Source organism: Dermochelys coriacea, chromosome 1, assembly GCF_009764565.3.
Source record: "Dermochelys coriacea isolate rDerCor1 chromosome 1, rDerCor1.pri.v4, whole genome shotgun sequence".
In the NCBI taxonomy this organism is placed as follows: domain Eukaryota; kingdom Metazoa; phylum Chordata; order Testudines; family Dermochelyidae; genus Dermochelys; species Dermochelys coriacea.
This window is the reverse complement of record NC_050068.2, coordinates 306100416-306116616: the sequence shown is the minus strand read 5'-3', so window position 1 is coordinate 306116616 and position 16201 is coordinate 306100416. Positions and strand designations below refer to the sequence as shown.

The 16201-nt window shown below is 43.7% G+C and overlaps 1 protein-coding gene across 1 annotated transcript; it reads right to left on the bottom strand.

Annotated features, from left to right (window-relative positions):
• Positions 1-5924: 5924 nt before the first annotated feature.
• CAV2 (caveolin 2) lies at positions 5925-13662 on the bottom strand. The gene is made up of 3 exons (XM_038367712.2): positions 13436-13662; positions 12737-12924; positions 5925-7971 (listed from the first exon to the last, which is right to left on the bottom strand). The coding sequence occupies exons 1-3, from the start codon at positions 13598-13600 to the stop codon at positions 7821-7823; spliced, it is 504 nt and encodes a 167-aa protein (XP_038223640.1). The 5' UTR covers positions 13601-13662; the 3' UTR covers positions 5925-7820.
• Positions 13663-16201: the final 2539 nt, after the last annotated feature.

The window sequence follows — 16201 nt, the reverse complement described above, 5'->3', positions numbered from 1 at the left end:
AATGATTTCCCTAGCAGAGCTAAACTGACAGTTCATAAATATAAATCTATCTAAAGTACTTATTTGTAATTACAATAATCTTTAATGTCTTTATCCTCATAACACACTTGTGAGCAAGGGAAGTACTATTATCTCCATTCTACAGATGGGAAGCGAGGCTCAGAAAACCTAAGTGGAAGCCCTCCGCTGATGTAAATTGTCACAAATCAGTTGAAGTCAACGGAGCAGAGGATCCATCCCTTTAAGCTACATCTACACTATGAGCTGGGGGCACAACATCTCTGCTCACATACACATACTTGTGCTAGCTCTCAATGAGCTAGACAAATATAAATAGTAGTATAGCCACAGTAGCACAGGCATGTGCGAGTACAAATCCATCTGAACCCCATGGATATTGTTAAGCTGTACCTCAGCAGCCACTATCCATGCTAGCACAGCTACCCTGCTGTTTATACTTGTGCTAGCTTGAGGAAACCTGCCTGCAGTGCAGGGGACTGGACTAGATGACTTCTTGCAGTCCCTTCCAACACTTCCAAACCTACACTTCTGATTCTCTGAGATGTGCATCCATAGCCTTTTACTTTTGCTGCCTGGCTTCGCATCTGTCAAATAGAGCTATAGCAATTGACAGCTGAGGATCTGGTGACCCGTATGACATGCTGAAAACAGGAAGCCTGTGAAGGCTAAATCCAGGTCTTCTTAGGTCCAGGCTAGTTCTCCAACCACTGGACAACCCTTCCTCTTAGGTATATAACTATATATAGAGTAGCAGCCGTGTTAGTCTGTGTTCGCAAAAAGAAAAGGAGTACTTGTGGCACCTTAGAGACTAACAAATTTATTTGAGCATAAGCTTTCATGAGCTACAGCTCACTTCCGATGAAGTGAGCTGTAGCTCACGAAAGCTTATGCTCAAATAAATTTGTTAGTCTCTAAGGTGCCACAAGTACTCCTTTTCTTTTTATAAATTTACAACAGCTCCACTGAAGTCAATGACATCTCTCTGAATTTATACTTGTGTATCTGAGAGCAGATTTTGGCCTAATATGTGCAAGGCATAATGGAAGAATAACTGGACTGGGGTAGATTCATATCAGTAACCAGGTATTGAGTGGTCTCTGTATCTTTTCACCAGTTTACATGGTTGGCTACATGGATGGTGTCACCAGGAAGGCTTTGATTTCCTCAGCCGTGGGATGCTGTTCTGAAGACTGCTGAGTAGAGATGGGGTCCACCTATCAAGGAAGGGGAAAAGTATTTCTGGCTGCAGACTGGCTAACCTAACTGAGTTTCAATGAAGTCACACAAATGTGGGTCATTCTTGTCAGTTGCCAGCTTGTGCAGATCAAGGAGTGACTGGTTCACAATCTTTTCCAGTGAGGTGGGGATTTAAACCAGGTTCAATGGGGGCAGGAGAGACAAAAGCCCACAGGTAAGTCCAAAACATGGAGATCTGGGCACAGGATTGTAATCTGGGGAGAACATGGGCAATCATAGCAGGGACAAAGAAGAGACATGAGGGAATATAGAGGGGAGTCAAATAAAGATCTTAGATGTCTGAATACTAATACAAGAAGTATGGGGAATAAACAGGAAGAACTAGAAATAGTAGTGAATAATCACAATTACTTCATAATTGGCATCACAGACACTGGGTGGGATAATTCACATGACTGGAATATTGGTATAGAAGGATACAGCTTGTTCAGGAAGGACAGGCAGGGAAAAAAGGGAAGAGGTGTTGCCTTATATATCCACGATGTGTACACTTGCACTGAGGTGGAGATAGAAATGGGAGGCAGAACTGTTGAAAGTCTCTGGGTGAGGACAAAAGGGGTAAAAAGGGTGATGTCATGTTAGGAGTCTACTATAGACCGCCTACCCAGGAAGAAGAGGTGAAGGAGGCTTTTTTTAAACAATGAACAAAATCATCCAAAGCACAGGATTTCGTGGTGATGGGGGACTTCAACTACCCAGCTGTCTATTGGAAAAATAATAGATCTGGGCACAGATTATCCAACAAGTTCTTGGAATGCACTGGAGACAACTTTTTATTGCAGAAGGTGGAGAAATCAACTAGGGGAGAGGCTCTTTTAGATTTAATTCTGACAAACAGGGAGAAACTGGTTGAGAATTTGAAGGTGGAAGACAGCTGGGGTGAAAATGATCATGAAATGATAAAAGTTCATGATTCTAAGGAATGATAGGGGGAAAACAGCAGAAGATAGTGGATTTAAAGAAAGCAGACTTTCGCGAACTCAGGGAGATGGGAGGTAAGATCCATGGGAGGCAAGTCTAAGGGAAAAAAGAATTCAGGAGAGTTGGCAGTTTTTTTTAAAAAGAGAGACATTATTGAGGGAAGAAGAGCAAACTATTCCAATGCATAGGAAAGATAGGAAGTATGGTACGAGACCACCTTGGCTTAAGCAGGAGATCTTCAATGATCTGAAACCCAAAAAAGAGTCCTACAAAAAAGTGGAAACTCGGTCAATTTACAAAGGAAGAATATAAAAAAAACCCCCCAATGTAGAGGCAAAATTAGAAAGGCCAAGGGAAAAAAAAAAGATTAAACTAGCTAGGGACATAAAATGGTAACAAGAAAACATTTTACAAATAAGTGAGAAGCAAGAAGACGACCAAGGGCAGGGTAGGCCCGTTACTCAATGAGGAAGGAAAGACAACACCACAAAATGCAGCAATGGCCAACGTGGCATTCATTGTTTCAGTTTTCACTAAAAAAGTTAGCAGTAATTGGACGTCTAACATAACAAACATCAATGTAAATGGGATAGGCTCTGAGGCTAAAATAGGAAAGGAACAAGTTAAGAATTACTTAAGTTGGATGTCTTTAAGTCTGCAGGGCCTGATATACATTCTAGAATACGTAAGGAAGTGGCTGAAGAGATTCCGAGTCATTTGCAATTATCACTGAGAACATGTGGAGGATGGGAGAGATCCCAGAGGACTGGAATAGGGAAAATATAGTACCTATCTACACAAAAGAAAACAAGGACAATGCAGGAATTATAGATTGTCAGTTTAACTTGCATATCTGGAAAGATAATTGAGCAAATAATCAAATAATAAATGTGTAAGCATCTAGAAGAAAATAAGGTGATAAGTAAAAGTCAACACAGATTTATCAAGAATAAATCATGCCAAACCGACCTAAAATCCTTCTTTGACAGGATAAGAAGCCTTGTGAATGGGGGGAAGCAGTAGATGAGATATATCTCAACTTTACTAAAGTTTTTGATACGGTCTCATATGACCTTATCATAAACAAACTAGAGAAATATAGTCTGGGTGAACCTACTCTAAGGTGCGTGCACAACTGGTTGGAAAAGCATACTCAGAGAGCAGTTACCAATAGTTTGCAATCAATTTGGAAGGGCATATCAAGTGAGGTCCCATGGGATCAGTCCTGGGCCTGATTTTATTCAGGACAGGATTAGAACTTGATCTTGACAAAATGAAAAAAAAAATGTATGAAATAAGTAGGATGAAATTCAATGATAACTGCACAGTACGACACTTAGGAAGAGATAATCAATTGCACAAATACAAAATGGGAAATGACTGCCTCGGAGAAGTATTGCAGAAAAGGATTTGGGGCTTATAATGGATCACAAACTAAATATGAGTCAACAGTGTAATACTGTTGCAAACAAAGCAAAGATCATTTTGGGATGTACTAGTTGGAATGCTGTAAGCAAGACATGAGAAGTAATTCTTTCATTCTACTCGGCACCAATAAGATCTCAGCTGAAGTATTGTGTCCAATTCTTGGAGCCACACTTTCGGAAAGATGTGGACAAATTGGAGAAAGTCTAGAGGAGAGCAACAAAAATTATTAAAGCTCTAGAAAACATGACCTATGAAGAAAGATCGAAAAAAGTGTGTTTGTTTAATCTCGAGAAGAAAAGACTGTGGGGAGACACGATAATAGTTTTCAGGTATGTAAAAGATTGCTATAAAGAGGGTGACAAATTGTTCTCATTAACCACTGAGGACAGGACAAGAAGTAATGGGCTTAAATTGCAGCATGGGAGATTTATGTTAGACATTAGAAAAACTTCCTAACTATAAGGGTAGTTAAGCACTTGAACAAATTAATTAGGGAGGCTGGAAGGTGGAATCTCCGTCATTGGAGGTTTTTAAGAACAGGTTAGACAAACACCTGTCAGGGATGGTCTAGATAATACTTAGCCCTGCCTCACTGCTGGGGACTGAGCTACATGACCTATCGAGGACCGTTCCAGTTCTACACAGTGTTCCCTCTAATTTTTCCCATTTATGTGTGGAATGAATTTCGCTATGTGCACCAATATGGAGGTGATGTGTGGCAGGGGTGGGGATGAGGGGTTTGGAGTGTAGCAGGGGGTTCAGGGCTAGGGCAGAGTGTTGGGGTGCAGGAGGTGAGGGGTCTGGCTGGGGGTGCGGACTCTGGGGTTGGTCCAGGGATGAGGGTTTCAGGGTGCAGGAGGGGGCTCAGGGCTGGGGCAGAGGATTGGGGTGTGTGGGGGGGTGAGAACTCTAGCTGGGGGTGCAGGCTCTAGGGTGGGGCCAGGGATGAGGGGTTTGGGGTGCAGGCTGCCCTGGGACTGCAGCAAGGAGAGAGAGGACTCCCCCATGCTCCCTCTCCCTGCAGCAGCACCTAGGCGGCGGGAGAACGTCTCTCCATGCCGCAGCAGCACCTGGGCTGGGAGAGAGGCACCTTTCCGCACCACAGCAGTTCCATGGCTGGGGCCGGGGGAAGAGGCGCCTCTCCCCACCACAGCGGTTCCAGGGCTGGGGCCGGGGGAAGAGGCGCCTCTCCCCGCCACAGTGGTTCCAGGGCTGGGGACAGGGGAAGAGGCGCCTCTCCCCGCCACAGCCCCGGAGCTTGGAGGGAGAGGTGGCTCTCCTTGCTGGGTTGCAGCCCTGGAGCTGGGGGGAGTTAAGTGCATGGCCCTTGGTGGCCTCCTGCACGGCTGCACAGGTGTGCTCCTTAGAGGGAACTTAGGTCCTACATTTCTGTGATTCTTTCCTCCTTTTTTATAATACTTATCTTCGGGGGGTTTTTTTTTTGGTCATGTAAAATATTAACAGTTTTCTTAAGGATGGAAGCAACACTTTTATAAGCAGAGGTATATCTGCTCCAGAGAAAGTTATTGGCCCTAAAATATAAAAGAAACAAGAAAGCTTATAACCATATATACTTTCCTTAATGAGATGTTCTTCATTAAAAGCTTGCTTTTGTCTTGTGTTATAGTTACAGTAATGGTGAAAAAAAAAATCAATTAGTGATGAATAAAGTACAGGCTGGCCAAAATCTAAGTAAGAACAACACAGATCAGCAGGGCTCTAAACTACCAAAGAGAATCTAGAAGACTGACTTCAGCAAGCTATTTTTAAGAATGCACATATCCATTAGCATGTGACCAAGAGAAAATCAGTTGTCACTAGGCCTCAATCATAAAGTTTGGATCCAGAGCTGAACTTCCTCAAAGCTTAGTGCTATTCATTGATGGGGTACTGGTTCAGCACATTTCAGAGATAAGAGCAACAGCTGGTCACCAATTTTCTGTCAAAACTTTTTTGATGCAAAATTTCATTTTGTAGAAAAAGCTATGGGGGGGGGGACATGCATGTCAAAAATGTGCAGGTATTCACTGAAAAAACAAAAGGTGAAAAATTTTGTTTTTTGATTGTCAAAAAGACAAAACTTTGTTTTTTGACAAAAATCTGAAAATTTTTGAAGAACATATTTTCATTGAAATTGTTAATTGGGAGAGGGTGGGAATTTCTGACTAGCACAATAGGGACCAGCTATGTGTATTAAGATCCAGATTTGAATGTGAAAATGTGCAGTTCTAGAACTTTGGTTTGAGCCCATCTCCAATTGCTACCTATGGAAAAAAGTACATTTTTGAAGTACAAAGACTACATAATGTATACTAGTTCATTTACTACTGGGTGGCGAATGAGAATGTTTTGCAGCTCATTAGAAAATAAAGCTCTGTTTCATATGCTATGAAATTTGTGTCCTAATTTTTTTTTTTCCAAAAATCATTTGGCATGTAGCCATAGTACCTCAATGGGAATCTATTTTAGAGAATATTAACATGATTTTAGAAGAAAGTATTCTGTCTTACTTACTAAGTTTGAACTTATGAGTGGTTCTAAATCTTACATAGGGAGAGAAATTCGCTGCTATTGTAAATGGGTGAAACATCACCAAGATCAGTGGAGCTGTGTCCATTTACACCATCTTTTTCCTACCATATGTTACTGTAAAGTTGCATAAGTATCCTACATTCATTTTTTAAAAAAAAGTTTTTTAAAATGATTTACATATTTGTCATCTATCTACCGAAGACAAGAAAAGATGATTTAGTAAATTGGGCTACCAAAAACTGAATAATGCATAACATTGCTTCAGAATATTGCACCACATTATAAACATTTTACAGTTGTAACTTGTTCATCTGTATTTATATAAATCAGTAGCATGTACCGCATCAAAAGATCAATATAATTTTCATGTACCTTTGTATACACGCCATTCTGGTTTATAAAGCTGTATTAAGTGCAGGAGGGAAAACTATCCTTTATAGTTAGACTTTAAAAGTAATAAATAAAGCATTTACCAGAGTCAATTAAATGTGTGGAGAGAACTGGACAAGCATACTAAATATGTTTACTTGCTTGACATAAGAGAGAATGCTTTCCACTTAATCTAAGTGCCAGAATAGTGTATATTATTTTAAATATCACAGGGTTGCTGATCATACACAGAGATAGGCAAGGCTGCATTCATTACAGCTTGTTTTTAATTTTAAAAAAAATGAACAATTCTCATAAACATGTATTTCAAACTCTTTTGCATAATCTTGTATAAAAACATTTGTGTGCACTGCTCTTAGATTCAATTATGAAAAAAATATATACTTGGTATACTTGAATTGCACAGCAGCATTCCAAAGATCTGTGTAATCTAGTCAGTAGAATCTCACCAATCTTATTTAATCTTCTGAAGTGTCAAACTTCTTCAGCATAATAATTCCGCAAGTATACAAATGGTGTAGAAATAATGCTTCAAGGAAAACTGATAAACATTTACATAAATACAAAATATACAGCAAAGTTAAAATCTCATTACATAAAATATATAGATTAGCTGATTGTCTCAAACCATTAGCTAACATCTTATTTTAAAGGGTAAACTTTGGGGAACTTTTCTCCATTGATATATGGGAGATTTACAAAGCAGTAATGAGAGCTGAGTGAATATTACCCATGCACATCAGTAGAAAAGAATTCCCCTCCTCATACTGTTGCATGCAGGGAGTTGCAGGCACAACTCCTGCTGACAATGAGAACTGAGCACACAACCTTCCATGTATTATGCTGAATAGTGGGCCAGACCCATCTCTGAAACCCTAGAAGTGAGTTTGACCCAGTGTATCACATCGCTGCTAATTTCACCAGTATTCAAAGTAACACCACCAGCCACAGCAATTTTCTATGATACTATTGTGGTGGTCTCATATACCTCCACAAGAATTTTTCTTCATTCTGATAATCAATGTACCATTAAAATAAAGTGTTGCCAAAATACCCCACATTGTTTAAAATAGTTAGATATGAAAATAGTCTAGTTTATCTTAAATTTATCCCCTGAAAGTAAATTATTTTTTTTTAAATAACGTGTCCCCACTTTAAACCAGCTATTTTAATCCTAACAGTTTTGGAATGAATGAATAAGTGCATCTATGTTTCATTAGCAAAGAGGTATACCATCATCTAAGACTACAACAGAATTGTGTCCCTGATGTTTACTCTTGATCCAGGCGTATATTGACTGCAGCAAAGCATCGACCTAGGCTCTGAAATAACGGTGCAATAAGAACATCCATCATACTCTTCCATACAGTCTCCACTGAAGGCAAGACCATGAGGCAGGTCTTTACAAAAGGCATCACAATCCTAGAAAGGAGAAAGTAGAAGATTTGAGGATTACTACTATTATAGAATAATGGATTTGCCAGTCAATCCTAGGTTACGTTTATTAATGACAATGGAATCTTATTTAACCAAAAAGGTTTCAGAGACATTTAAAACCTTCAGAAAAATGGGAGTTTGGCTATGTTGTGAAGCAACATATGGTGTACACAGTGCAAAAGGGACGTGACCTAGCTTCATTTATCCAGGCATTTCAGTAAGCTAGAAGTCATTTAAAAGGGTGTTCAGTGTAGATAAAAAACAAACGTAGAAATGATTTATGTAATGTTGAACTGTGATTTTAAAGTGGTTTTCTAAAAGGCTGTGCCATAGAGCAATACTAAATGTTTGTCTGCTTGGGTTCTCAGCCATTATCAAATCAAGTCCAACAATGCAAACAGTATACTAATATGTCTATGTTGCACTCTCAGCTAACCCAGATGGATTTGAACAAGAATAGTTCTTCTAACACCTTCCCTTTCTTTGTCTCTGCTGAAACAGCAAGTAATGTACATACCATATAGAACTGTGAATGCTACTGGAATAATATGCATGTAGTATAAGAGGGAATGCTACACTCAAAAGTGGGGCTATGTGTATTCAACTGTGTATACAATTTATTATGACTATAGCATATAGTGTGCTGCATGTCATTTGCTAGATAAATGGTGCCTCCTCTTCTGTGCACTAATTTTCCATGAGTAGCTAATGATTTTCTCTACATTATTGTCTGATGACATTATTTGCTGAATAATCTAGTGCAATTTAAACCTCCCCCCCAAACCCTATGGGGGGAGCTGCATCAGGAGTGGGGTAGGGGGAGAAGGAAATCACCCCAATGAACAGGTAGTGGTAAAGCTGCAATCCTTGGGAAGAAGAACTGGCAAGGGCAGCAGTAATAGTAACAGAATTTGTCCTTCGGGGAGATTTCTTACAACTGCCCCCCACAGGTATTCTGGAAGAATCCTTTCCTTGGCTGACCCCTCCTACTTTCTGGGGTACACAGGATTGCTCCAGGCTCTACAGTGGTGTAGGCGGCAGGTATTTTGAGCCCCTCAAACTCCCCTCAGAGCAATGGGTATGTCCACATTGCATCTGAGAGGAAGTCTCCCAGTCTGGGTCCACAGACTTGCGCTTGTGCTCTAAAAATTGCTGTGTAGATGGTGCGTCGATGTTACGGCTGGGGGAGGAGCTCGGGCTCTCAAGCCCCTTCCAGCCAAAGCTGCAACATCTACCGAGCTATTTTTACAGTGCTAGCATGAGCCCCGCAAGTGAGAGTCTGTGGGTGCTGGCTAGGAGGTTTGCTCCGAGATGCAGTGTAGACATGCCTCGTGGGAACACACAGCCATGGCTTCCAGCAGTAAATCAAACCCATTGGCTTAAAATATAATCAAGGTGATAGTGAAGACTCATAACAGAGGGGTTGATAAGACTCAGTAAGGAGTCACAAGAATACTCCCTGCTGCCCAATGCGGAATGCAATATGTGAACCAACAGACTAGAACCTCAATGATCCACTCCCTACGAACAGGTTGGTGGGGTGGGGAACGCAAAGAGAGAAACAACATCTCTTCCTTTTCGTTCCCTGCAGCCAAGAAGTGGGTAGACAGGGTGAGGGAGGACAGACAACTCTCACATTGAGACAACACAATGTCAGGACAGTTGTTCAGTGGCTTTCTGATTCCATTCATTCAGTGAGGATGTGGCTTTTCAGCACTCATGATTTTGGGGTCATCACAAGGTTGAGTACCACAGCTATAAGCCATAAAAGAAAAATATTAAAGGTGACAGATGTCCACTTCTTTGCATCTTGATCATTGACTGTACACCATAGTAAGTGATGGATGGAAATTCAGGCCATGAGGCTGTGAAACAGAATAATGCCAAGCACCTGCAGCTCCAAATGAGGTCAAGGCATGAAGCTTGCTGGGTCTTGGAAATCTCTACATGGGCAGAGGGGAACTTTGCTTTGCAACCTGGGAGAGGAAATCCGTGCATGCTACACTAGCATGGAGTTCCCCAAAGGAGTTGCAAGTCCTCAGTTTTTCTCAGGGTTAAGACCTTAATGAACAAACACCGGGACATTTTTAGAAAAAAAAGCGCAGGGCCAAATTCTGCCATGAGTTACACATGAGACACATGAGTTATACTTCAAAGTGGTTGCACACATGTAACTTGGAACAATATTTCATCCCTGATCTACAGTTAGGGTCAGAATTCTGAGTTTAATCACTTGGAATGCTGGTATTGAAACAGCACAACCTAACCATAAAGCGAACCACTTCAATAGAAAATTCCAGCGCCAGTTTAAGGATATTTTTTAAAGTTTACTCAGGATATTCACAGGGAGCTTCTAACAGTTGGTGTGACAAGTTTTCCACAACTTACAGTTTGTAGCATGAGAGAAATAAATCACTACAGGCAAAGGAATGCAGAGAAGTAACCTTGCTCCAAGGAGCTCATATACAGGTCCCTAAACTGTTGGCTGGCATTGGCCCAGTTTCAGACTGTCTCATTCTTACCAGATAGTATAACTATGGAGACTGACTTAAGGCTGCCAGGATAAGGGAGGGTCCAGAATGGGTTTAATTTATTTTCCTATTAAAAAGGAAGTGTAAATCAAATCACAATGTTGGTATTTTTCTCATTTAATTTTCCTTCTCCTTCCCCACTCCCATTTCATGATGTATAATATGCTGCGTCTTTCTTTAAAGTTATCCCAGCTACCGAGATCTAAAATCTGCTCTCAGATCTGGGGTGCACAACTGCTGTTGAAATCCTGGGGAGTTCTAGGTGAGTGAGGAATGCCACGTCAGGCCAGGCCTATGTGGATTTTTAGCATGCCAATATAGTTACAACAGTACTTTGCATGTTTATAGTACTTTCTATCTGAGGACTTCAAAGTGTTTTGCAAACAGCATGGAATTTAGCCTCATAACAGACCCCTCAGTATAATAGGCTCAGTTTCATAGATAAAGAAACTGAGGCATAGAGGCTCTGATAGCCCCTCCTGCAGCCAGTTACATTGGGAGGGAGAACTCGCAATCTGTTAATGGAGTTTTCCTGGAATTCCCCTCCTCCCACCCACAAAACAAGCAGCAGGTATGTTCCTAAGCTCAGTGGGATTCCAAAAGAAGCCAGTACTGTCTGTTTGGAAACCCTATGCCTCCACTCCATGCCAGCTCTGGGGTCTCTTGCCCCATTACCAGATCCTGGAAGCACAGCTCCGTTCAAATCCATGCTCCCAGGGAATGTGGAATGGGCAGACAGTACTGCACAGAAGTTAACAGAGACTCAAGCTTCACTAACTTTGCATTGAAGTTAGTGGGGGAAAACTGCATTTAGCTGGTCTTTGTCACCTACTAGAATTGGATCCTAGCTAGGATAGGGATGGAGCCAGAGGTAGCTAACTCTTTTACACCCCACTCCGGGCATCACAGGAGATCAGAATGAAAGTTTTCTTCTGTACTTTTTTAGTGGGGGAAATAATTAGGCCCAGAGAGAGAGGCCAAAAATCTTCAAAATTGGGTGCCTATGATTGGACACCTCTATCTCAGAAGTGCTGAGCCACTGCAGCTCCTGTTAAAGTCAATGGGGATTACTCACATGAGTCGGATTTGGCACTGTAACTGATTTTCAGAGACCTAATTCTGTAAAACTCATGTCTGCATTCCATTGCATGGAAATCTATACAAGAGGTGCTTCTGTGGCACAGAAGCCTAGAACAGTCTTAATGAATTCATTTTCTGACGATGAAAATCTTGTCTAAAACTAGTACATAAAAAAAATCTTGGTTTGTGGGCATGGTACTGGGCACACGGTCATCCTACTCCTTTTACCTACCTTGGCAGCCAGATGGATTCCCAGCTTCCCCTTTCATCTCCAGCCCCCCATTCATCTCCACAATCTAGCTGCCTCTCTGTTCTGAAGATTCTCCAAACCATTGCCAAAAATGTAACAAAGCATATCAGCTTCCTTTTGAGCTTCTAGAGCTACTGTGTCCTCCTTTGGAACTTGGCATGTGGCCAGGATCAGTCTGAGCTCAGCAGGGGGTCCCTTTCCCAGGGTATATTGCATTGCATGTTGTTATGAGCATGCCTCACGTTCAAAGGCAGAGGCAGCAGCTTTAGTGGCAATAGCAAAGGTGGCATGGGAAAGGAGGAGTAGCTGGCTCAATTGAGTAAGACTGAGTAGGTAGGGGACTGGGTGTCAAACTGATGAGAAAAAGTTGCACTGGGAGGGAGGGAAACATGGCCCTCCTAGCCAGCTGGCACTATACCTCTGCCAAGTCCTTATATTAAATACACACGATTAAGCAATCTGCATAGTCCAATAAACTAAATCATCATCATTATTATTTACATCACAGTAACATCTAGAGGCTCTACCCAAGATCAGGGCCCCATTGTGCTAAGCATAAATCCAAAGTAAGAAAAAGTCCCTGTCCCAAGGAGCTTGCAAACTAAATAAACAAGACAGATCCAGGGTCGAAAAAATTTTACAGATGAGGAACCGAGGCACAGAAAGCTCATCGCCGTCCCTTTAAAAACACAGCAAATACTCAAGTCGGCCTGAATTTACTCGCTGTAGAGGTGCCTATCGCTAGTTAGGATCTATGGCAACATCATAAGAATTGTTCACTCTCCCTTGTGCACAGAGACTGAATTTATAGCGGCACTTCTTTACTGTATATAGATATTAACGTTTCAGGAGGAAGACAACTGAAGCGGAAGGCAATACCTTTACTCACCAGATATGCAGCCAGCTGAGTACTGCAAAGACAATTCCTGCTACCAGAGCCAGTGGGATAGCGAGGAACAGAGTCAGGATCTTATACAGCACGTATTTGCTGAGCTCAAAGAGAGCGTGGCTGCAGATCCAAACGTTGTCAAAGGAGTGAGATGATGCGGGCTCTGCTATGACATCCTCAAACCCCAGCTAGAAAGACAGAGGAAACACCGCCCCGCCGCTAAATCAGCGTCTGTCTCCCACGGCAATTGCAATGATACAACGCTGGGGACGAAGAGCGAACTATATTGGAGCTTTTGTTGCCGATGGGTCGCCCTCGGATTTGTTAAGTACACCTGTCCCCAGGCTTTACAGCGCAGAGCGGCTTTTGGCTAGAGGCCCCTGCAGGACACCAGGGAAGCTCGGATGGTAACAATTCAGCTCAGCCTGACCGGCACAGGTGTCCGGGCAGAGAGACCCCGCGATTTTTGTATTGCCCCCTTTCAAACAACAGCGCGCGGGTTAAACCATATTGTCAGGCGCCCAGAACGGCCCGGGCTCGGGGGGGGGGGGGGGGGAGATGCCCGAGGCCGGCCACGGGGGCTGCGGAGCGGCGGCTAAGGGGGAACGCAGCCCCCTGCTTCGCAAGGAGCCAGCGGCCAGGAGGCCGCCAAGGGGGCCCTAACCCCCCCCGCCGCCGCCGCCGCCGCCGCCTCCTCACCTTCAGGTGGGTGTTCAGCCCGCGCGGGTCTCTGCACGGGCCGTTCTCCACCCGCTTCTCCGGGCCGGCTGGCGCGGGGCCGCCGGAGCGCCCGACGCTGTCCTCGGCCATGAAGATCTTCGTGTCTCCCGTCTCCTTCTCCAGCCCCATGGCGGCTCCGCCCATGCGCTGCCTCCGGCGGGGCTCCGCGCGGCCTGGGCTCGGGTGGAGCAGCCCCGCCCCGGAGAGCGCCGCGCCGCGCCGCAGGCCGCCCTCTCGCCCCTGCGCACGCCCCGCCCCGCCCCGCCCCGCCGAGGCGAGCGGGGGCTGCCGGGCCTGCCGCAGCGGAAGGCGAAGCCAGCGGGCGGGGATGGGCTCCCGCGCTCTCTGCCCGGGCCCCGGCACGTGTTCGGGGCCGGGACAGACTTCTGGGGCCGCAGGAGTTGGCTGCGCTTCGGTCCAGAAGTCCAGGAGTTGTGCGCCCGGCCTCTGCGTTTGCCGCCTGAAGGGGGGAGATGGTCACGCCACCGACACAATGTGCATCCCCCTGTGATCAGTCATTGGCGCCTCAGCATGTAAGGCCACAACCCTGAACGGCCAGCCTGGCTCACACCAGTAGTCCGTCTAGCCCAGTGGTGGGCGGCCCGCGGCCCCTGAGGGGAATCCCCCAGTGGGCCGCCGGACAGCTTGGTTACGCCCGCCCCTCCCCGTGGCCGTGGGTCACCCTTCCCGGCCAATGGGAGCTGCGAGAAGTGGCGCCAGCCGCCGGGACGGGCTGGCCGCCGCTTCCTGGAGGTCCCATTGGCCGGGAGCAGCGAACCGGAGCTGCGGGGGGCTGTGCAAATGTAGACAAACTGTCTGGCGGCCTGCCAGCGGGCTGCAGGTTGCCCACCACTGATCTAGCCAGTATCCTGTTTTCTGACAGAGCCTGATGCCAGAAGAACAGAGTAACTGTTGAGTGATCCCTCCCTTGCCTTCCCCTCACAGCATCTGACAGTCAGCGGTTTTGGGACCCCCCTAGAACATGGGGATGCATTTCTGACAGTCGTCACTAATAGCTATTGGTGGACCTATCCTCCATTAATTTATCTAATTCTTTTTTGACCCCAGTTACGGTTTTGGCCTGCACAACATCCCCTGGCAGGGAGTTCCACAGGTTGGCTGTGTGGTGGGTGAATACTTCCTTTTCTTTGTTTTAAACTCACCACCTATTAGTGTCATGAGGTGACCCCTTCCAGCTGCTTCGAATGAGCAATAGCTTCAAGCCTTGAACAGTTCTGACATTCATAGTAATATCAGGTTTAGATAAGATGTCTCCTAAAACAATGGCTTTAGTTTGATGTTAGGTGTATGGTTAGGTGGGCAGAAAACCTCCACTTTATTCCCTTATTTCCAATCCATGTATAGCACTTTTTTGTGTTTCATTTTTGTGGTGGGTCAAATATTACCTTGTGTACATTTCTGGTCTTAAAGGAAATAATGAATGGAACATAATAATGGAATAGTATGACATTACTAAGTTATTTAATGGAAACTTCACACGTAAAGCAAATCATTTTGATTGCTGTTCTTCATCCTCAGATAATGGCAGTAAAGGCTGTAAGTTGATGATTTTCTTGTATATGTCTTTCAATACAGTGATTTAGCTGTTGATCAATTTTACCATATAGTACTGGATCCCAAATACATTGTGAGTTTGGAGAAAACAGTGTGCCTCAAGCCACTCTGCTGAGCAACAGTTCCTCTTCCTGATTTCTCTTGCTTGAGCGTGTGAAATTGTGATTTGTTGCTGGCTGGTACCAACATTAAACTACTCCTTCCCTTCCTCCTTGTTGGCTTGGCTCAGGTGAACTAGCCAGCAAAATGTGTGTGTTCATTGGCATGTGAGAGAGGAGGGAGTAAAACCTATTTCCCCAGCTCTCCCCACCAATCAACTCTGCCTCAGGAACAGTGGGTATGTAGCAGCCCCACCTACCCAGAACTAAATTCTGGATAGCCTATGTAGAGACATGTAGTCTCAACAAGTCACAATGTAGTCCAATAAAATAAAATAAACAAAAAACTCTAATAATCTTTTATGTTAACCTCCGTCAATTTAAAAAAATTGTTAGAGCACAATTTGATAACTCGTGTGCTTCTGAATTAGGCATAATTCCAGTAATATCTTTCACTAATATCAAATTGCAGATTAGTTTTATTTTGCTTTTTTCAAACTTCTGATATCTATTGAGGAAGCGATATGTACAATGCTGAGCTTTTATGATCCTTTTATGATCTCTTTCTTTGAGGATGATAGGCAGTAGAGTGGTGATTCAACTATAAACATAGGACTGGAAGAGACCTCCTGTGTCTTTGAGTGCACACACCTGCTATCACAGGCAACCCCACCATATAGTGGTCATAAACTTATCAAGCTCCGTCTTAAAATCAGTTAGGTTTCTTGCCCCTGCTACACCTGTTGAAAGCCTGTTGCAGAACCTCACTCCTATGATTGTTAGATATCTTCTGATTTCCAGACTAAATTTATTCATGGCCAGTTTATTCCCATTTGTTCTTGTGCCCACATTGTCCTTTTGCTTAAATAACTCAGTTCCCTCCCTGGTGTTTGTAGAGTGCAGTCATATTCCCTTATAGCTTTTGTTTTGCTTCTAAGAGAATAATATTTGATATCAAAAACCAACATACAAATGAATGAAAGCCAGGGCATGTTTTCAGATATAATGGTCATGTGTCCATTTGACAATGCCATTCTGAGTAATCCTGGCAGTCATTTTGGAAAGAATTTGA

What these genes read in the sequence shown, in the direction of transcription:
- CAV2 (XM_038367712.2), bottom strand. Translation starts at nt 13,600, where the DNA reads ATGGGCGGAGCCGCCATGGGGCTGGAGAAGGAGACGGGAGACACGAAG. An exon ending in GGCTGAACACCCACCTGAAG is followed by an intron (nt 12,925 to 13,435) that starts GTGAGGAGGCGG and finishes CTGTCTTTCTAG; the next exon opens with CTGGGGTTTGAGGATGTCAT. An exon ending in CTCAGCTGGCTGCATATCTG is followed by an intron (nt 7,972 to 12,736) that starts GTGAGTAAAGGT and finishes TCTCCTTTCTAG; the next exon opens with GATTGTGATGCCTTTTGTAA.